This window comes from Leptosomus discolor, chromosome 7, assembly GCF_034619465.1.
Source record: "Leptosomus discolor isolate bLepDis1 chromosome 7, bLepDis1.hap2, whole genome shotgun sequence".
Classification (NCBI taxonomy): domain Eukaryota; kingdom Metazoa; phylum Chordata; class Aves; order Leptosomiformes; family Leptosomidae; genus Leptosomus; species Leptosomus discolor.
Genome location: NC_141397.1, coordinates 62,330,225 through 62,352,740, shown reverse-complemented (window position 1 = coordinate 62,352,740; position 22,516 = coordinate 62,330,225). Strand labels below are relative to the sequence as shown.

The window sequence follows — 22,516 nt, the reverse complement described above, 5'->3', positions numbered from 1 at the left end:
TCTGACAAATCTGTCAGACTACTTTTTTTCCACTGTAACAACTACAGAGAGAAAGCAGTGATTCTGGAAATATTTGTATCTAATTAGTTTAAAGAAATCATTCCAGACACAGCCTAGTTGTTCACATTTTTCTTGTGTTCTATAACAAGCATTTCATTGATATTTATACCAAAAATAAGTTATCATATTACTTGGAATCCTTGTCATATAATAGCTCCAGTCAATATTGACAAGAAACACTACCTGGAATTCATCCTTACAGAAATTAACCCTGCCAAGCCAGTATCAATTTAAAATTTTAAAAGCTAAAATTTATCATGAAGTAGGTTCCGTGGGTTCAGACAAGACAGAGGTCTTCCTCACTTTTTGGAAACATTCAGCTATATTTTCACAGTATACAAAGACTTTTTTTTCAAATTTCCAATATTTTGAGGATCACAAACACTACATTCACCTCCTTTCTGACTCTGTTTTAACTGCCACGGATGCTTTATAGTTCTCTCATTTAACACACTTTGCTGCAGAGTTTATGATGTAGAAGCAAACAGGAGTTCTTTAGACACTTACATTAACTAGGAGAAGAAAAGACAAAGAGCAGATTTTCATCCCAGTTAAATTACAGTAATTCGAACATGACTCTGCTTCCACTTTGTCAAATGTTTTGCTTCTCAGTAAATCTTACAGGAGAATAAGGAGGCAGAAAAGAATGTGCTTTGAAGATATTAATGAAAATTGTCAATGAAAATAAGATCATTTGAAATAACATACTTACATTGGAAACTGTAAACTCATAATAAACGTAGGCTTTACTCTCAACTGTACCTGAAAGGTAAAGAAGCTCCTGATTTACCCACATTAAGCAGTCTTTAAAATTTCCATTGAAAGTTTTCAGTTTTCCTCTAACCAATGTTCCTTTGAGAACTGACAGCTATCTTACATGTCTCTTTTCTTAGGCTGGTCTCCCAGGAGATCCAAATTATTCCAAAAAATTATTGATATTGATTCCTTTTAGGCTCTATTAAATGTAGATGTAGGGCTCAAAATTATTCCTTAAAAATACCCTAAATAAGCGATTTTCATGCAAAAATGACAATAATATCAACAATCTCTGCCACAGAACCATCAGAGATGAAATAACACACCACCGAGAAAACCAAATAAAAAAGTTGAGTCAATCTGGCATTTTTTTTGCCACGTATGAAAAGAAAAATACTGTCATCGCACGCGAATTGTAAACAATTTCCCTGAAAAGACTTCAGCCTGTAAGTTTTGGGCAGGAAATAAAATCATAAGATGTTTTATTGTTTTGTTTCTCAACAGAAGTGAGTCCCATAATAGCTTCGTTATTTTAGGCCTTGACAAAGGAGGACATAGAGCTGTCACCCACACGTACAGCAGCCACCCCAGGCCTTCAATATTTATGGCAGCAATAATCAGCTGAATCACAGCTCTATTTCTTAAAAGCATCCCTAACTTGCACAACAGTTAAAAAAAGTAAAGCCTTGGAAGTTTTTCTGGAGATACGATTGGTATAGTTAAAATTAAAACCCAGGGAGTTCTTCAGGTTGAATGCATGAGGAGAGGAGAAGGCAGCTATGCAGTCAGGAAAGGGGGATGCAGTGTTGAACCCCAAGAGCTGCTTGCTTTCATGGAAGTTGAGTCAGAGCCCCGAGCCCTGCACAAGTCAAACAAATAGGTTGTGACTAAGGATAAAGGTAGCTTTTAGAGGCTGGAGGATAAGCCAGAGTAACTGGATCACTTTGATATCTTGAAGGTGGTTAGTTGTATCAGAAAACAGGCAGAAAAGTACCATGTCAGCTGCTGCCTGCGGATGGACAGTGGTGAGGTTAATTCACCAGGGAAAACCTCTGCCATCAACTAAACACCTACAGATCGCTCCTGAAAACATGCACGCAGAGCTAGACACCTTGTGTATGAAATACTTCCGTGAGTCTCTGTCTGCAGGATCTCTGCCTGGTTTTCAGGGGCACAAATGAAACTTGCACACAGTACTGTAACTAAATCCTCAGAAATACCAGAGAAAATCCCACTGTTCACAACACTCCATTTTTCAAAACTTCCCTCATCTCAAGATTAAAATGAAGAATACATCTACGGACATATAATGGCATGAACTTGAATGAACTCAGCTTTCCTTGGACATGCGGGTGTTCCAAAAGCATTAACTTTATTGAAAGCCAAAATAAATTTAATCCTATATTACAGGTTTGTGTTGTAGTTGGTTGTTTGTTGTTTTAGTTTTTTTTTTTTTTAATTTTAACTTCAGTTGGATTAAGTTGCGACCTTAATCTTACCCTAAGCAAAAAAGGTATGTGTATTGTGAATTGTTTGACAGAAAAAGACTGGTGAGGTAGGTAGTATTGATGCCAGTGATGAGCTTGACAGGCCTTGGCATAACGATACTGACTGCCCCCATGGCAAACAAGTTCTCCGGCAGCTTTACTAAAGGCGAGGTTGGCAACGTGACAGACAGAGCCTGTACGCTTATGCACCAGTATGCTGTGGAAACCAGATTGCATGAAAAACCTTTGGCTGCAATACCATATCTTTCAGCTAACAAAATTTCAACTGTTTTCATAAGCAATTTAAATAATTCCAGAGAGTTAATAACAGTGCAAGTTTTTCAATTTCTATTGATTCTTAGTGTTGAACACCAGTTATCTGTGTTCTTGCACCACTGAAACTAATCTGGATCCACACAAGAATACATATCAGTCTTGACAGCATGGTATAACAGTCAGCATGCTACCATACCAAACCTGTACATACGCAAGTCTACAGTGAAACCTGAACAAAAAGAAAACAAATTAATAATAGTTACAGTTTTCCACTTGAAAGTGGTGAAAAAGCAACCACTGACTCTGAATAGCACGTTACAGCATTCCAAATGACTTATTCTTGCTCCATGAAATCAGCAGGAAGACGGAAGCTTGCACGTACGAAAGCTGTGTTCATCAGACTTCTTTCCCTGTTGACAACAGCTCACCTGTGGATTCTCCGTCATCCCAGAACAAGTCCCCAGACGCTGCGTTGTTGTCATCCAGGGCAATTATAAGTCCCATTGGGTTCCTCCGGCTGAGGAAAGAGAGACTTTCTGTCTGGCACGTGTAACAATTACCTAAACAAACATCTTCACACGTCCTTCGTGTTCATGTTAAGAACGTGACACTCAACAGGGCTGCAATACTTTGAGAATTGCCTTAGATTAGTCCTTGGTTGCCTTTCGTCTTCATGTAAGCGGATTAAAATACATGGCAAGTTTACAGAATGCTATGCAAATAAACCTGTAATTAATCATTGAACTTGTAATTTAAACAGCCGTGGAAGGGGGCGTGGCTCAAAGGGATTCCCGTATTTCAAGGTGAAAATGCTGAATGCAATGGGCTGCTGCTGGTTTGTGACCTGAAAGTCCTTAGCCCCCTCTCGAAAGCAAACCCCTTAACAGCATTCCGTTTCGAAGCGTACCTTGCCACTGTGGTGTTTGCTGGTTGCTGAGTAGGGTAGATGTATCCTCCTCGCAAATGGAGACCCAGTTTTTCTGCTGGCAGGGACATCGTGGTCCATTGTTTTCTCACTGAGATTTGTGCCCCCTTGTTGACAGGGATGGAAAAAAGAATGAGTACGTTGCATCACTTGCTGCTGTCAACGTTTTCTTACATCCTGAGTTTCATCTTAATGCTTCTTTTTAGAAAGGGACTTAAGTTGTGTAAATATCTACGTGCCAATGCACACATAAAGATAAAACAACTGCATATCAGTGCATACATCCATCAATAAATATCTCTACCATTGTGTTAAAGTGTAGATGTGTATGTGTTTCTGTCACACCTTATTCAAGAGTTACATGGCAAGGAAATATATATTCTTTTATACATATATATATATACATATATATGATGGTGGAGACTAATTTGATTAGCTGACAGTAACATCTCATAGCAACTCATAAGAGTGACTGACAATAATATATGCGTATATGCAGAAATTACAGACGGTTTCTGATTGCTCTTCTGATTACTCCAAAATGGTATTTCATGAATTGAGAAGTTGTCTATATATATTCCAGTGTGCATTTTCGCAGGCTACATCAGTCTTTAGAAAGTCTCTAAGAACATTTAATATGTCTGAGTTTTTTTATTCCTCATAGAGCTACCACAAAGGCTGATAAGCAAACTTACTCGTGCAAAACTGGCCGTACAACTGTGTCTCCTTGAGTATGAGCTTTGTAAAAGAGTGTATACAGGTAGGGCAGCAAAGTGTAGCGGATGTTCAAGTAATGCTTGGAGGTTTTCACCAAGACTGAATCAGGTCCAAAGGCAGCTGGATCCTGCGGCTGAAAACAAATACCAAATTATTATTGTTTTCTTCACCCAGAAAACCCTCTGCCAACTGTGTGAAAACTGGCTGCTGTTTCAGAGAGTCTGAAATTCAATGGAAACATCTGCACGGTGTTTGCTTTCTGGGTGGTGGGACCTGAGGTCCTCCTCCAGGCTCACTCTGTTTTGCACTGCACATCCCTCCTTGCCCACCTTCAATGACTGAGCCATTCAACACGTTTTACCTTTCTTCTTTCAAATTCAACTGTGTGCTAAAGTGACTACTAGCTGACGCTGCCCATACTTCTATGTCTTCCAAACCTTTACCTTCCTGTTTGGTGCTAATATGCATAATTTAGGAAAAAAGCTCAAGAGTCAAATTTAAATCACAGAAAGGAATTTGGCTATTTCCCTTATAAAAGGATGTCTCTATTTCATTTGAAATTATAACAAACACACCAAAATGTTTCACATTGATCATTAGGGTTTAAAAATTACTAGAAGTAACAGGTAGATTGGGATATATCAGATAACACCTTTGTTAACCAAATTTATCTCACCATGCACACAGAGCAACAGTATTAAAATAAGTAGCCTAAACCAAAAATCAATATCTGAAAAAAAGGTTGGTTTTTTTTTTTTTTTTTCTTCCCTAAAGGGAATTAATTTAGAAGTGAAATCTCTTGCTGTTTTGGAAAATGCAGGCCATGTACCGTTCTGAAATCTTTTCATAAGGATTTTAAGACACATTCCTTACTTCTGTGTTGATATGGCCATGGAATATCCATAAAGACTGTGGACATCATAACGTTTCCCCCATTTCTGCACTGTATCCATACAAAGCATCTTGGAAAACACGAGCTTATCAAGAATACCTTCAATAAAGGAATACAAATATCAGTTTTAAAGCACATTTTGATTGTGACTACTTCCAATCTTTTCTTTAATGCACATTCATGCCATTCAAGCCCTTTTGTCTCTTTAATGTTTGCACTAAGGCCAGCATTACTAATACAAAACCAAACTGCTGCTCTTGGCTGCTGGTTTGATTCATCTTTGCTTTGTGATGTTTTCTGCTCTTGATCTTTGTATACTTCATGACAACACACAAACAGCGAAAGAATCCATCCATTCCTGCTAACACCTCCATAAATGCAGCTTTGCTAAGGCAGTGGAATTGAGTACGCTGACGGGTGATGTGCTTCAAATTGTTCTGTGCGTAAAATGATTAACTCATGATTAACTCAGCCTCCAGTGATTAACACAGGCTCCAGGTAACTTTCTGACCCTCAGGTTTCCATCACAATGTTAAGTGAAAGCTACTCACTGCTTATATTGTGTATGCTAAATACTGCTAAACCCTTCCAGTAATGACTGCCATCAGATATCCGGAGACGACTTTCTTTAAAGGATTACATGCTACAGTATTTAAACAAAAAGGACATGTATATCACCTCAGTTTTGATCCCAGTCCAACAGATCATTTACAAAGATACTTAACTGCAATGCTCAAAGCTACAGAGAAAGCTTTCTCACCCATGGCGTTGCTGTTCATCAGGAAAACACCAAAGGAGGCTCCAGTGCTGTCTTCCAAACACAGGAAGAAAGTCTGAACTCCATATAAGTTATGCATTTCCTTAAAGGGTAGCAGGAAAAAGAAAGCTGATTACAATCTAACAACAGTATCTCTTCTGGAATATTTCAAAATATATCACAGGTAGAACTTGAAACTCCTCAACAGACAGCAAACACCAACAGAAAAATCCTGACACCTTCCTACAGTTCTGTTTTCCCTTTCCTGGCATTCTTCTCCTTTATGAGAACATTTTCCATTAAAAAGAAAGTTTGCCCAAATACATAGATAACATCAGCAAGCAGCTATGATGGATTTTCAGGCAAATCTGCATATATTGCAGTCCTATTTCTGGGTAATATATATGCACATTGAGCACACAACAGAACTTAAAGGTGCTTTCATCACCTTTCACCAGAGATTAGATTTTACATCTAATCTATATCTCTATTAATTCTGCAAGATAATCATTTTTATGTCTAATCTATGGAAATAAGAGAGTACCTTGCTTCTTTTTTCTTTCCTTTCTAATTTTTTTTTCCTGTTATTATTAGCAACAAAAACCTTAGAAATTTTAACAACTGCAAAACAAAACTCGTAACAAATCAATGAGAAACAGAACTTGAGCAATTTGAAATGAGCCGAACTTGATTCTGTTCACTGTTAGTGAGCCTACACTCAATAGAGCCATTCAGGTAAGAACCGTCTTCAAACCTCAACATAGTAATTATTAAGAAGAGGCAGTTTGTAAGCAGAATATTTAGTAGAGATAGAAAATAAACGGGATTATTGCTATAATACAGCTTGTTCATAGTGAGACAAATATGAGCTAATTTAGATTTTTTTATCCTGAAAACGAAAACAAGCTTCATGACATTTCACCAGGCCAAATCATACTCTGTGTCACTTTCTCTAGTAATTATATGTTGACAGTGCATAATTAGTTTCTCCTGTCAAATCCCCCACAGCTATCAAATTTGCCAAGAAAATAAAAAATATACTCAAAACATTGAAAAAGGTTGAAGACTCAGAAGACATGAGAAATAGAAGCAGGTGAGTGTGTGTGGTGAGTGTTTATTTCAGTGACACATAGTGCTGCTAAAATATAATTACAGTTGTCATAACTCCAGCCGGATCTAGACAAGAAGCAGGAGGCTCAGGTCCTGTTGAGCCCCTGAGTGTCCCACTAACAGGGGAGGACAGACGTGTACCACAAATACAGGAGGGACAGCGTAAGGAGATACAAATCTCCATGGCTTACTTGCAGAAGTATCTAAATACATCTTTAGATGCCTAATTTATTTTAACAACTTAGCTCATATCGATGTCCAACACTAACATTTTCTCCAGTGAGCTCAGCACTCACCTTGCCGCGCATCAGCCCAACATCGCAATCTCAGAAAACACTCCCAGAGAAGAGGTCCCAAGGTAAGGGGTATGAGTTCCAAATTATTAATTAATTACAGACAGTGGTCTCTCCCCCTAGTTCCTGTTCATAGCTCATGTTTCAGCAAAACGCTGAAGTGCTCTCTCAAGGTAATGTAAATGGATTGTTGCTTTATGGAGCTGAGGTAATAGTGACAAACGGTGTTTATTCAAGGCTCATTAGCTAGATATAAATAAAGTACTTCAGGAACTCAAAAAGCAAACAGAAAATATTAATGTTAACAAAGATTCTTTCATTCACGCTCTACATTGATTTCTTTCTCCAAAATGTCCATAATGTGTTGATTATGTACCAGACATATAGGGTTTTCAATGATTTTTGCATAAGATTAGCTCAAGTGAGTGCTTACAAGCTTTAGCAAATATTTTCCTAGTCAAAGCAAAAGATATTCATGACCATAGCAATGAGATTTGATTGTTTACATCCCCAAAGTACAGCAAAGACTGTCTCTGGGAATACAAAGTCAGAAAAAGCAACAAGCAGAAAATGAGTATCGTTGTTTGAATCGGCACCTCACCAGACTTTAACCCACAAATACTCAGTGTATCTCTGTTAACAGATCACTGCAGGGAGGAACTGACAGAGCAACACATGTACCTGTGTGTGCAACTGTTAAGAGAACTTGGATCAAAGCCTGAGGAAGTCTCTGCAGATGTAAGAGTCTTCTCTTGTAATTATGGAAAAATACGTGCCCTGGAAATTGGTTTGTAAAGAGACATCCATACAGACTATAGAAACAAATTACAGCTGACAGACATATTTTATCTTGTAAAGAGACAGCTGTTAAAGAGAACTTTTCCATCATCTGCCGAGCTACAAGGAAGTTGACTGAAGAAGCATGTGTCATCGGTACTGAATGCTCCACACAGCAATGCATTAGGACACATTGTGATTTATTCTGTTGATCAGTAGACTCCGCACACTCCCATTTATTGATGTTTATCAGCGGGTTTTCAACTGCACATCAACACAAAAATCAGAAATTGGGGAACGTTCATCAGGACCATCTTCCAGTAATAACACGCAAGTGCCTGACAGGTCTCTGGGGAAAAACCCGCTGGATTTTATTAATGCGTCTGCTGCGTACGAGGTTTGGGTTGCAGCAGTCATCTGCAAAGAACGGAGGGTAATAAAACCAGTCCTTACCCCAGAGGGGCCAATATCCCTGCTGAATAAGGGCCAGGTTTTCCAGTTAACGTCGTGCCGGTACTGCTTGTGCACGTGCTCTCCCACACCGTAAATGTTGCTGCTGGGCAGTTTGATTGACAGCTGCAAGAACTGGTCCGCGTACTGCAGTGGCCCTATGGTGGTATCAAACCTGGTGAAACGATTTAAAACAAGAGACAAAAACGCCTTTTCCCAGGAACCGGTGCAGTAGCTGTTTCCGCTCCTTCCAGTTCCAGCTGGCCGGCAGGTTCAGGTCTCCATCCAGAGACCCGGAGGAGAGGGCGGCGGGAGGGTGCGGGGCTGGAGGAGAGCGCCGCCGGCCCCGACACCAAGAGCAGCGGTGCCTGTTGATCCCACAGATGCCTCTCACACAAGCGGCCCATCTGCTTGCGGGGGTACGTCCGCACTGCCCTCTTCCACCAAAGCTTCCCACCCCACATCCATTGGGCCAAATCCTGCACCCACTCTCTGTGGCCACTCGCAGCAAGGGGGCGGATGGAAAATTCCCATGGGTGGGCAGAAGCACAAAAAGAATCCGCTCCATCAGATCTTGCAAATCAACAGCAGCTTTTGCGTGCCAGGGACAATGAACAAGACGTGCTCCTGAGCCCTGCTAGGCCAGTCCCTGCAGGGAAAGGCAGACCATGGCTCTGCGCGAGCTCGCAAATAAACCCAGCGGAGATGAGAACAGGTCAAGGCAATAACGTGATCCTTTACATGTCCAAATCCCACCTGGTGGCGATCACCCCTCCTGGGGCAAATTCTACATAGTGCAACTGCTCAGCTTTTTGAGGAACGTGAAGTTGGTGGTGTTGAAAATAGACCGAGAGACAACTGTATATATCTGTACAAAGAGAACAAGCCAGAGATCAATATTCCTCCTTTACATCTATTAGCAAAAGACATAGTAAAAGTCAATTTAATTAATAAAGTTTCTTGTGTTAATGTAATCTTGCACCTTTCACCACTCCCTTTCATTACAGACAAACAGTTCCTATTCCAAACAAGGATTACGAGAGCTGCAAACACTCAGGCAAAACCTAATTTCACTCCTTGTTTCTATGGGGAGGACTTGGGAAGTGGTGGGGAAATCTGGGCGGTGCTGAGGCAGGGAGCAGCGGGAGGCAGCCCGATTCCTGCCGTGGGCTGCACCGAGGGGCAGCTCGCTGCAAGGCAATGGACTCCTTGGTTCACTCGCCTTCCTTCAGCTCTGCTGAGCTACTGCGGCTGTAACGGTGAGCCAGACTCTAGACACCCCTGAACAGCAATACTTCAGGTTGTGACCCCACCTGCGGTACCCAACGGTGCCAAAAAGGCTTCGTTGGGCATCTTAGGCATCCTCCCTCCTGATGGACAGAGGGGACCACCCGTAGGGATTTTTTCTACAGCCAGGGGTGTGCCCACACCACCACCAAAACTTGGTCATTTTCTACCGTATGACAAGAATGCTGGGATTTTGGTCACGTTTATCTCAGCGACACAATTAAATGTCTCCCTAAGAAGCCAAATGCACCAGAATAGTTGAATCGCTTTGCATTTCCTAAGCAAGACCAAATACCAACCTGGGTAAAGGTCTCCCACAACTCATGGAATCTATCAAAACATTACATTGCATTCCTTTTGATCTTTTTAATTTTTCCTCTTTCATTCCTCTAAGATTTTGAACATTTCCAATAGGCAGATGTGTCAAAATTGACCCCTCCCCAGACGTAGTTTGACTTTCCATCAGTCATCTCTTCTTAAATGACACAATCATAAATAGAATGTAATTGTGAGTTAAACCAGATTAAAAGCAGCGAGCAATTGGAATGAAGCTGTTCCTCAGATCTGAAGGTTTTCTTCAGCTCCATTAAGCCAAGAACTTACAGGGATCTGCAGAAACCCAGTCTCGCCCTGAAAGCAGAGAAAATTACTTACTTTGAGATGGCGAACTACCTCCATGTGTACTAACGTCATACACAATTTCAAAGCAATAGGATTTTGTCTACTCACTTTATGTAGTTCCAGTTAGAAACTCTATTTACAACTGTATTTTCATGTGATATTTGTGACATTTAATAGTCATGACATTCATATAAGGCAGACCACTAACTTTTTTTTTGACTTTATGCAAACACAGCCATACTAATTTTAAGGGACTTTATCACTTCAGAAGTATTAGTACACTATAACTGCATCCATCACTTTAATTATATCATTATCAATAAAATCTTTTATGCCTAAAGAGGTTCTTAAACAATTAGATAAATACACGGTGCATTAGCAACTACAAACACAGCACAAACAAGCAGCAAAAGCAGGGAAGTTTGGGCTTACTACAATTTTAATCTGCTCATAGTAACTTTTTTTCTTTTTAAGTTACAAACACTGACACTTGAGAGAGACTTCATAGGTCAAACCCTCATCTGATGTATTTCAGTCCAGTTTTAATGATTCTGACGACAATCTTGCCCATCTGCTCACAAACTGTACTGACTAGGGGTTTTTTTGGGAGGGAAGAAGTTTGTCTTTCTAATGTAACTATGGCAGTTAAGGAAAGTTACAATTTTCAGGTTGTCTTGCAAATGATGACGGTTATAGGTCTGTCAGAACACTAACACTTTTGTGGGGCTCAAGTGTAACAAACGATGATGGAAGGTCGCAGCCTCTGTGACTATCAAAACAAATACTAGGATTTTTCTAAAGAAGTGTAATAACACATTTGTCCCCACCCTTCTTTTTCCAAAGAGACCTCCCTTTGGGTTGGTTGTTTAAGAGTTGGGGACAAACACTCATCTTGTGTAAACAAACTTATCAAGGATTTATCCCTGAGGGACTGCCCTCATCCCATGCTAATAACAGCTTTCTTTATAATAGTAAAACTCAGAGTCATGCATCATTGCTTTTTATTTTTTTTTTTTAAGACTGAAAGTGCAACCACCTTTATCAAATTAAACAAAAGATGAAGGAAAATACAGACAGTCCTCCGGAGCACCGTTTCAATATGGTTCTATCGGACCAGGTTTCTTATTTCCCCTCCATACACCTGTTTAATCAGTCATGCACTGCTGAATACCAAGTCCACCTTTTGTGCTCTCTATAATTGCAAATCAATCATTACAGAGGATTCCAAGAAAACAATACTAACAAGAGCACAAAAGTAATCGCTAATTAATTAAACTTGAAGCACTGATAATCCACCTGGCCCAGCACTCTGGCGGGTAATCGCTCTTGGCCTGAATTAATAAGGATGTTCATCCTGACACTTCCCCCCTCTAGCGGGACCTAAAGCCATGCCGTAGGTTTGTAGGGTTATTCATTGGCTTTTAGAACTCAAACGGGAAGGAAGCTTTCAACGTACAAGTCCGTCAAATATTTCCTACAGCATCCCATGCCCAGCTTCTCAGTGGCTTGCACCAGCTGTTCTTGGATATCACAGGTCTAAAGGGCAACCTGGTTTTGGTGGTTCAGGGCTTCAGCATGATTGTGACAGAGAAGATAAAAGATGCAGTGAAGAGTGTTCCTGTGCGATTTGAAGCACTGGCAAGGAATTCTTTGGATAATAAAAATTCCCCAAATTGAAGAAGTAAAGCAGCTGTATATTTCCCTACCATTGGGGGAAAGTGAATAGAGCACCAGACCTCAAACCTTTTAGACAGAGCTCTCCATATCACAGAATTTGTTTCCAAAGCCCTCACAGAAGTCCTTGCAGAACATCCGTCAGTGTAAAGAGAAGAAATAGGTTACATGTCCAAGAGGGCTCCTCACACGTGGCATCTTGTGCGTACATTGCTTGCAACAGGGGCTTTCAGAGAAAACCAGTGACACCCGTGTCACTCAGAAAAAGCACCAACGTTACTTACAGCACTCCGCCGTTCCTCACTCTGGTCACCACGATGCCAAAGGGGTTCTGCCTCACATCCACTTTGTAGTTTAAATTGGAGGCTGCAGATCCAGTGAACGATTGCACATTCTCATGAGGGACTTCAAATCTTTGTGACTTAGGATCCGTGATCTGCACACATCGAAATATCAGAAGTGTCGGACCTTATAACGTTTTCCAGCATAAACAAATAGTTCTGACTTAGGATATTCGCAGACCTGTGGCTCAATATGCACTGCTTCTTGTGCAAATACATGGCAAATTAAAACTGGAAGGACTTTTCTTTTTCTGAAATGGCACTGGGCTGCTGCTCTCACAGGTGCTCCTTCCCCTGAAATACCGTTCTTCCACAGCATCAGGTAAAAGCACCTCCAAGCTCCATTAGGAAGCTCCATTGGACTTCAGGTTTTTCAGACCAAATCTGAGGTGACCTCTTGGCCACTTTAGCTGACGACAGGGTACCCTATGGTCGTTTTCAGTTTCTCCCAACACTGAAAGTTACTTTACATATACTTTGGAACACTGTGTATGTTTGGAATGAGAACTATGATGTGTAGAAATCCAGTCTCAGGCTGAGATGCACACAAATACACGGACTCGCCTGTTTGCATTATCTGCCATATACACTCTCGTACTTTTTGCTCAGGCAGACTCCTACTCATCTTGAGACGGAAACAGGCAGAAAAGACGCAGATATTAGTCTGCATGGGCAGTTTTATCCTAAACCATCAAAATGTTTGTTTTGTATAAGCAATTCTTTCTATTTTACTGCCATTTTCACCTCCAAAATTTTGCTTCAGTCCCGGTGTGTGAATGGGGTTACTGACACAAAGTGGGACTGTATGGAAAGCAGGGTGCTCCATATCACATCCCTGGAAGACAAGTGGTTTCTAATGTACCAGTGCAGGCTTTTATGGTTGTGGGCTTTCTTTCTACACAGTGTGTCTGCTCCCACGTAGTCTCTCTGATCCCTATTCTTCTTTTCAGTGTTATCTTTTTTCTATTCAAAAAGTATTTTAATCATATAAAATAAGCAAACAGACTAAAAATCAGTCTTTGGAGGATGGGATAAAAGCCCCCTTCCCCCAGGGGTGCTGTGCTGGCTGCAGAGCCACCTGCTCAGCCCTGTGTGACGAACAGCACTGTACCATTAATGTTGAACTGTGCATCAGCAATAAAACTAATTAAAACTAATCTCCGGCATCCAGATCAATATACATTGGCAGCTGCTACTGCATTTAACATTTGGTTAAGAACATTTAACCTTAGAAAACTGCCTTAAATACAGATAAATTGATTCTTTTTAGTTAAAGCAAGAAAGAGCAGGAATACATGTGCATTGCACTAACATATCAAAACACGTTCACATGGTTTATTTGGTTTACGTAGCAAAGTGTTTGTAGCAGGAGGCTGCAGAGCATCTTCTGTGAGAAGAGACCAGGGACTGCCTCATGTCGGGCAGAGCCAGTGCCAGCCATCTCCAAAATGGACCCGCCATTGGCCAACGATGAGCATACCAGCAATGCTGGTTGCATCTCTGTGATAACGTTTCAGAAAGGACCAAAAAAACCCTACTGCACAGCAGCTGTGAGAGAGAGGTGTGAGGAAAAAACCCCGCAGGCACCCGGTCAGTGATGTACGTGCTATCACCCCACCTGCACCCCTACTCAGAAAACCCACAGCCACGGGAATGAACAAAGAGCAGAAGCAATACTGGCCCATCAACAGTCCCCAGAAGAGTAAAGCCAGTACGTAGATAACCAGGTGCTTTTCAGTATGGTGACGAATAAAGAAGCTTTTGTAAATAACATAGTGCTACTCGTATTTTGTCCATTAATATCAAAATTTGTAGCCATTCTTAATATTACAATGACTGTTACTACTACAGGGAATATTGTATGTAAAGGCTGCAACTACACCGCACATTGAACAGCATACATTTTAAGGCCTGTTCTTTATGATGAGGAGATGATAGCCCAGCAGTTCCTCTCCTGAGTTCCCTTTAACATTGCCTGAATACATGTCGACTAGGAGCCTTAAAACATAACCTGGAGGCAACAGAAGGAATGACATATCTTAAAGCCTCTCTGCTTCCTTCATCTGCTGCTCTTGACTGTAAACCTCAACACCAAACCCGACGGCGTACGCTTTGCTGTTATCAGCTCACTGCTGTTTGCCAACCCGCCTACCAACGGCAGCCACGGACATCATTACAGGCCAGTTGCCTTCCCAGAGACGGGCGTGAGGCTGACCAGCCTGTAGGTCACTGCTTCTTCCTTCTTGCCCTTTCTGGCGATAACGGTGACACTTGTTTTTCTCCTGTCTTCCAAAGCGAGAGCCCGTTTTGTTGATGTGGTGATCCCTTTCTGACACATCACCCCAGGCCGCGGCCTGCTGACCCACCCATCTTGTCATTCCCTCCTGGGGCCTCAAGCTACTCCCTCCCTCTCAGTTTAAAGCCCTCCTCAGGGCAAACTGCTCTGGGGCACATCACCACCAGGCAGTTAATGGTGGCACAAACCCAGCTGAGCCCCCGTCTACACAAGCTGCTGCGCTGGGGCCTGGCTCCTGTGTGGGCCCCTCCCGAGCCCCGGCTCAAGGGCGCCTGACCCACCCTGATGGGGGGTAGCTGCAAGAAGTCACTAAACGTTCCCAAATGAGGACAAGATCGATTAAAATAGCTGTAAGACAATCAAATTTATGACAAAGGAATGCATGATGAGTTATTAACGATATAATTTGTATAAACAGAATTAATGGTATTCTAAAAATAAACGTCAAAAGCATAAGAAAAATACGAACGATTACCATGGAAGGGAGTTTAAAGGGAAGAAGTTTCAATAATATTTGAAACAGGAAATCTTAATATGTAACTGGGTTTTATTTTTTCCTCAGAATGGATCTAATCTTAAATATTTATTTTCCAACAAATAGATATGGAATAACTACATAGGCCATCCCCCTTAGCGAAGTCCCCTCCATGCCATTTAACCTACACAGTGACCTCCGGACTGTAGCTCTGCACCTAGAGGTAATGTTTGTATCACTACAAGGAAGGATTAAAATCCTGAAACGTTAAATAATCCCCTTAGATGCTTCCTTTTTACACACACATTCCTCACAAATCCTTAAAGATTCTGATCATACTGATTTCAAGCTTCTCCCTCTAAACACAACAGCTGGAAGATTTTTTTTAAAAAAAAAAAAAAAACAACAACAACTCATTTTTTACAGTTTTTAATAGGGTGAGTTGTACTTACACCCAGTGCAGAGAAACCTCAGCCTTCCTCTTCTGCAAACCTGTGTGTATTGGCTGACTTTGCTTAACTGAATTGCTTTCTACCCACTGAAGATCCAATGTGTTCAGCAGAAGGTTACTACTCATCTCCCTTCTTCCAGATGTCCAGATTAGAAAATATGATCCTTTTCATCGGCCCATTGGATCTTCCTCTGCAAGCTCCACAGGTGCACGTGTCCTTCCTTGAGTCCTAAGAAGCAGCAAACGACACACAGGTACATGGTGAGGAGCTCTCGCTGGGCTGCCATTCTCTCTCAATAGTGTTTATTTCTTGACACTATGATCACATCATGGGTACAGCAAACATCAGGAAAACCCAGTTCAAGGTACAGCAGCTGAAAATTGATAGAAACGGCTCCAACAATGAGCAGGTACAGTTTGTACAGGTTCAAGGAAGACACAAACACCCCTTCCCTCTTGAGGTGTTAACACCATCATTCGTTAACCAGAAGGCTCATGGATCTTGCAGCTCATCTGACGTTCTTTAATACCACTGTCACCGCAAGGCTCAGCACCATAAATTTTTGCATTGCTCTATCCCATTAATATAAGTTGTTTTTACCTTGTTCTTCAGATGTGTTTACGCTCTCCACATGACAAATCTCCCAGCACAGTATATTATCTTGTGGACACATTATTTCCATTCTAAGATGCTCTCTCATACAATCTCCTCTCCTTTAAACACCATCGCAAAATCATGAGTCCAAACTGCACTATTTGCATAGGAAATCATTATAACACTCAATTCCTTGACTCAATCTCTTGCCGTCACTTAATATAATGACATTGGGAGGAAAATATCCTAGTGATTTAATCTGCGGTAGACAGCTATTTGGACCAGGCAATCCTCTCCTCTTTGATGGCTGCTGGGAGAGCAAAGCTCCCAGTCTAGCCTGCAGCCAAAGGATTTTGCAACTTGAGTGACCCCATGATGCACAGGAAGGCCTGAACAGAGACACAATCTGCAGAGAATCAGGCACTTACGTGTCCCACTAGATCAGCAGTAGACAATGTCTCTTGAAACAAATAAAAAGACAGTGTGCTGGTTTTGGCTGAGATAGAGTAAATTTTCTTCATAGTAGCTGGTATGGGGTCATGTTTTGGAATTGTGCTGAAAACAGTTTTCATAATACCGGCACCAAGACAGCAGAAAACACCTGTAAGTAAGCTTATTAAAGTTTGCCCATGGGTTCCAGCACCCCTTCATTTCTACACAATACTTCTGTGCTGGCACAAAGGAGACAAATAATTAAAGATTTTCCAAAGGAAAACTTCTTAATACTACTTACATGAAAGAGGTTGTCAACAGGACGTCAACCAATGCACATGTATATGGCATTACCACAGTTTCTGGTGTTTATGGTTAGTGGCAGTCAAAAAATAACCTATGGCACCTCACTGTGCATGATGTAGAGTTTGTAATCACGCCTCATCATTTCGTAGTTTCAGATCAGGATCTCCACAGGAAGGAAAACTGGCCATGTATGCTGATAGACATTATCTTGCTCTGAGGAAAAAGAACAGTTATGATGGGTGCTTAGGCAGCTCCCATAAGCAGCCCAGGTTGCTACACCACCAGCAGAAGAAGGGAGCGTCTGCAACATCCTTGGGTGAACAGGACAACTGCAGGTTACGCTAGAGCCCAGGTGAGTTGGCAATTACTTTCACAGTGACCAGCATGCAAGAAGCACCCTGAGCAATCTGCCTTAAATTACCAAAACAACAGTAGCAGCTCTGTGGGAACATACTTATCCTTACAGTTAATACTGCCTCTTTATCAATACTTCCTTAGAAACATGGTTCAATCTTTTATTAACTCTACAGATTTAACAATGCATCGCTCACTCTAGGAAAACTTCACTCCAAGGAAGGAATAGCTGTAATACTGGTGTAACCTTGTCGTGGAGACACTTGCTACCATCAGATAAATTACTCTTGAGTATATGAACCAAGATCCCTTTAGAAAGTGGAGGATATTACAGTATCCTTGTTTCAAGTGTGACATTACTCAAAAAAGATTGTTTTTATGCTGGATACCACACTGCTCCCAATGAAATATTATGCTAATATCTGGAGACACGTATTTCTGTAAAATGGTTCTAGAGTGTTGCCTAAATTCCTTAAGGGCTGTATTTCAGGAAATGTATGACTATATATATTCTCTTTTTTGCTTTGAACTGCTATCTGTTTTCAGCAGAACTTCCAAAATATCCTAGAAGCCACTCAGGTTACAATGATTTAAAAAAAATACAAAAATCATCGTAATTAAAAATGAGTAAATCACTGTTTAAATTAGCCTGTTTATAGTTTTATCAAAATGAAACATTGACCAAATTTTCATTCATTCAATTGAATGAACATTGAAACATTTCAACACATTGAAACTGATATTAAGCTAGTGAGACCTAACCCTTGAACAGAAATCCTCAGATATCCCTCTTTCCAACTTTAACACAAAAAAACATAAAGGAGATTTAAAGCATGCGTTTATGGGTATGAAGATTTGTACATAGCATCAGCACTGCACTTGCTCTGAAAGGATGGGCTGGGAAAAAAAAAAACACAACACCCCATAACCAAAAAAAGAAAAAAAAATTCCTCTGTATTCTTTGAACCTCTGACTAAGCTGCAGGTTTTGCACTAGCAGTGTAAAAACAACTGACTTTAGAAAGAAAAGGTATCAGCAATATATTTCCCCAATGGCATTGGCTATTTCAAATAGGCTTCCCTGTACAAGTATGTTTTCTGTATTTATCTGCTATTTCTGTACTTTAAGATCTGCTACTTTTATTTGCACGGATTGGATCCATAATATCAGTTCCTTTGTCTCCTCATTATTATTAAAAAAAGGACGAAGGGTATGCCAACACTGCAGCTACGTGATTTTTCCTGTGGAGGCAATGTTTTCCTTTGGGCCTCAGTGGAAACAGTCGTGCGAAAACGAGATCCTGCCTTGTTCTGGAGCAAACACATTCCAGTCCTTACTTGAAAAAATATTCTTTCATTGGGTTTTATGAGTTATTCAGAATAAAATAGCAATTGCACTCTTTTTGCATGAAAAAGAAAAGCTGAACTCAACACATTCTCCACTCCAAGTCACACTTTCAAGCTATGGATTGGTAGAATCTTAGAACCGTTCAGGTTGGAACAGACCTTTGAGATCATCGAGTTCAACCACCAACCCTACTCTACCAAGTGCACCCCTAAACCATTTCTCCAAGCACCACATCTGAACGACCTTCCAACACATTAAGGGACGGTGACTCCACCACCTCCCTGGGCAGCTTGTTCCAATGTCTGATAACCCTTTCACTAAAAACATTTTTCCTAATCTCTAGCCTAAACCTACCCTGGTGCAGCTTGAGTCCATTCCCTCTTGTTCTATCATTAATTCCCTGAGAGAAGAGACCAGCACCTGCCTCTCTACAAGGTCCTCTCAGGTAGTTGCAGAGAGCAGTAAGGTTTCCCCTCAGCCTCCTTTTCTTAAGGCTAAACAGCCCCGGTTCCCTCAGCCGCTCCTCATAAGACTTATTCTCCAGGCCTTTCACCAGCTTTGTTGCCCTTCTCTGCACTCTCTCCAGCACCTCAATGCCTTTCTTGTATTGAGGTGCCCAAAACTGGACACAGTACTTGAGGTGTGGCCTCACCAGTGCTGAGTACAGGGTGACAATCACCTCCCTACTCCTGCTGGCCACACTAATCCTAATACAAACCAGGATGCCATTGGCTTTTTTGGCCACCTGGGCACACTGCTGACTCATATTCAGCCACTTGTCAATCAGCACCCCCGGGTCCTTTTCCACCAGGCAGCTTTCCAGCCGCTCTTCCCCAAGCCTGTAGCGCTGCATAGGGTTGTTGTGGCCCAAGTGCAGGACCCGGCGCTTTGCCTTGTTGAAGCTCATACTGTTGGCCTTGGCCCGTCAACCCAGCCTGTCCAGGCCCCTCTGTAGAACCTCTCAACCCTCAAGAAGATCAACACTCCCACCTCCCCTAATGTCATCTGCAGCTCCTTCTTATTTCAGTAGAAACCTGGAGCTCAACGACCTCATGCCTGGTCACCTGTTGGTCAAAAGATAATGTGGAGCACATGCTGTTGATGGGTGTTTACATGCATGCTGATTGGCTGGCCAGGCAAACTGTGTAACCTGATTGGATGGGAACCAGGTGCATTTCAACTTGCTGGTGACCTACAGCTTCTACAGACCAGAGGCCCAGACACAAGTTCTGAAGAGTTCGGTTGTTATCAAGCCAAGCTTGTGGTTTTAGGGAATCGTATAGCCACGTACAACAGCTTTGCTCACCCAAGAAGAGGCAGATACATATCCAGCCCCTACAGAGGTTTAAGCACATCCACATGTTTTACTAGCAGAGGCGATGGGGAGAAAGATTTAGAGATGCTTTCCCAAACCCTAAGGGATATGGGTAGCCATGAAATAAGGTGAAGTAAGCAACGAGGATAAAAAAACCCAAACCTGTGTTGTACAGATGGTGAAAGCAAGCTTAAAAGACTGGGGAAAAAAAAAAAAAAAAGACAATTATGATAGGCATTGTTCACCTCTAAAGCCTGTTACTTAAACAAGAAACAGGAGAAAGGACAAGGTTATAATAATATTTCATCTAACCTAATTATTTACTGAGTTGATGTTTGAAAAGACTATTGGGAGGAAAAATTGTTCCGTTCACTTGTAATTCTTGACTTGTTTTGTCACCTGTTTCGCTCAGGATTGCAAGTCAGGAACCAGAAGATGCAGCCCCCAGAAGCTGGCAATATACTAAAAAATTAGATTCTTTCTCTGGTGTCCTGTGCTTATATATCCCCTCTTCCTGGGAAGATGATAAGGTAAGTGGTTCCTGTCACCTGTGCTGCCGTTATTCCATGGTGCCCTTGCTCACACGTGGTGCTCCTGATACTGCACGAGGCTTCTTGATTTTCAGAGCTGCTGTCACTCCTCTCTGCGGCCAAGGGCTTACTGCTGCAGCTTAGTCTCTGCAGAAACAACCCGGTGTTGGAAACATTCTGGTGCAATGATAGACTAAATGAGACCTGTCACTAACCTCCTGCCTTGTCCTTGTCCCTACCACTTGCACAAAGAGGGCCTAGCCTTGTCTTCAGGTTTGCTATTTGCTCCAGGGGAGGATTCAGACATTTCTCGTGCCTTCAGCTTGCACAGTTTGTATTGGAGCTTTCAGGTGGCTGACAGCTGCAGAAAGCGGCTTTTCACACACCCAGGGAGCGGCCACACTTTGTAGTATCACACCTGCAGGCATGGCTCTTGCTCTGGAGTCGAGTGACCTGGCCCTGAACTGGTGACACTGATGGATCTTTTCTTTTCCTTTAGTTGCTGTTTCCTCTTCTCTTTCTTCCTTGCACAGTAAAAGGAGCAAGTGAAAAATTGGCTTCCTCAGGGTGAGGTGAAATCAGCACATCAAATTTACTGGTGGCTTGCTCAGCTGAAACCCCCCAATGTGCATGGTGCTTGGAGAAAAAGTGCTTGCAGCCTGTCCTGCTGGCTCCCCTCCCAAAATGCTGTGGCTGCTGGGGGAAACTGCCCAACCAAATCAATTCAAAGGGAAATTATAACATTTTAAAACATTTGAATACTCAATTGTTTGTTTTGAAACTACTTTAATGAAACAAACAAAGAAAAAGCAAAGTCATGATTGCTATTTTGCTGTAGCCCAGCAGGCTGAGATTTGGCATCTGCACATGACAGAAAACACAGCAGAGGGACCAGAGGCCTGAGCCCGGCCTTGGGAAGTCTGGTTTGAAAATGCAGGGATAGTTCAGGTGCTGTTCCCACCTTCAGCCTGCGCGATCACTGCCAAAAGGCACCAGTTAGCACCGAATGACAACGGCATTGTTGGTGCTTGGACAGGGGGAATTTGACCAGGGCCAACTACTCTAGTCCCATAGAGAAAGAACCAGAACAACTTTTTGACCAATGCTAAACTAAATTTAAACACCAAAAAAAGGTGTTAAAAGGCCTAATTAATATGAAAGTTGCTCTGAAAGTGGAAGGCATAATGTAATTGCGAATTATTTTTAGACAATGAACTGTTGGTTATTAACGTGTAATTTTTGGTATCTGAAGACTGACACAAACAGATTTTTCTAATTTTCTAAAATAAATCCTACCCCAAGAGTGAAAGTAAAAGCTGGTTAAATGCTTTGCCAGACAGGACAGAGAGCATGCCTGACCCATACACATTTCTTGAATTTAACTTGCATGTACCAACAGCTCAGGCAGAGAATCCTTGGGGATTCTCACGGGACAAAACTATCTCATGTTTTTTCTCAGGTGAAATGACTTCCAGGAGACAGCAACAAACCTTTTCCTCAGCAACTCCCATCTTAGTTGCTTTTCTTTTACATGGGTGTTCCCCTTGGCCCAACTCATGGTTTCATAGCTCGTGCAGTGGTTAATCTCTTGGTGGGGTTTGGTCTTTTATACACACTTAATCCAGGACTGTGGGGCCACAGTTGCTTTATTTAGGTTGTTCTTGTCGATGACTTCAAGCTCTGGAGAAATGAACTTCTTGTGTTTTTTCCTGCCGTTCTTCCCTGGCAGCAGCAAGGGACAACTTGGAGTTTCCAGGCCCAAAGCTTTGTTGCTGGTTGATCTGAAAGATGTGCAGCAGCACAAAAGCTCAGACTTGTTTACAGCACAAATAATACTGCAAATAAGTCTTGCAGAAGCCTGAAATTATTCTTTCACCTTGCTCTTAAAGTTGCTGTAGTCTGACCTAAGCAGTCATGGTGATCCATGTAGGGTGGGATGGGACTGTTATTCTTGAGGTCCATGCCTGCCTTTTCTGCTGTTAACATCTTTAA

General features: G+C 41.7%; 1 protein-coding gene across 1 annotated transcript; it reads right to left on the bottom strand.

Moving 5' to 3' along the window:
- Nucleotides 1-5,090: 5,090 nt before the first annotated feature.
- On the bottom strand, nt 5,091-22,486 carry LOC147415303 (sucrase-isomaltase, intestinal-like). The gene is made up of 6 exons (XM_086468616.1): nt 22,401-22,486; nt 22,137-22,305; nt 12,367-12,518; nt 8,504-8,675; nt 5,874-5,973; nt 5,091-5,212 (listed from the first exon to the last, which is right to left on the bottom strand). Exons 1-6 carry the CDS (start codon nt 22,484-22,486, stop codon nt 5,091-5,093), a joined length of 801 nt encoding a protein of 266 aa, XP_086324742.1.
- Between the last annotated feature and the right edge of the window lie 30 nt (nt 22,487-22,516).

What these genes read in the sequence shown, in the direction of transcription:
- LOC147415303 (XM_086468616.1), bottom strand. Translation starts at nt 22,486, where the DNA reads ATGGACCTCAAGAATAACAGTCCCATCCCACCCTACATGGATCACCAT. An exon ending in ACAGCAACTTTAAGAGCAAG is followed by an intron (nt 22,306 to 22,400) that starts GTGAAAGAATAA and finishes CACATCTTTCAG; the next exon opens with ATCAACCAGCAACAAAGCTT. An exon ending in CACAGTCCTGGATTAAGTGT is followed by an intron (nt 12,519 to 22,136) that starts GTATAAAAGACC and finishes CGATGTGTGCAG; the next exon opens with ATCACGGATCCTAAGTCACA.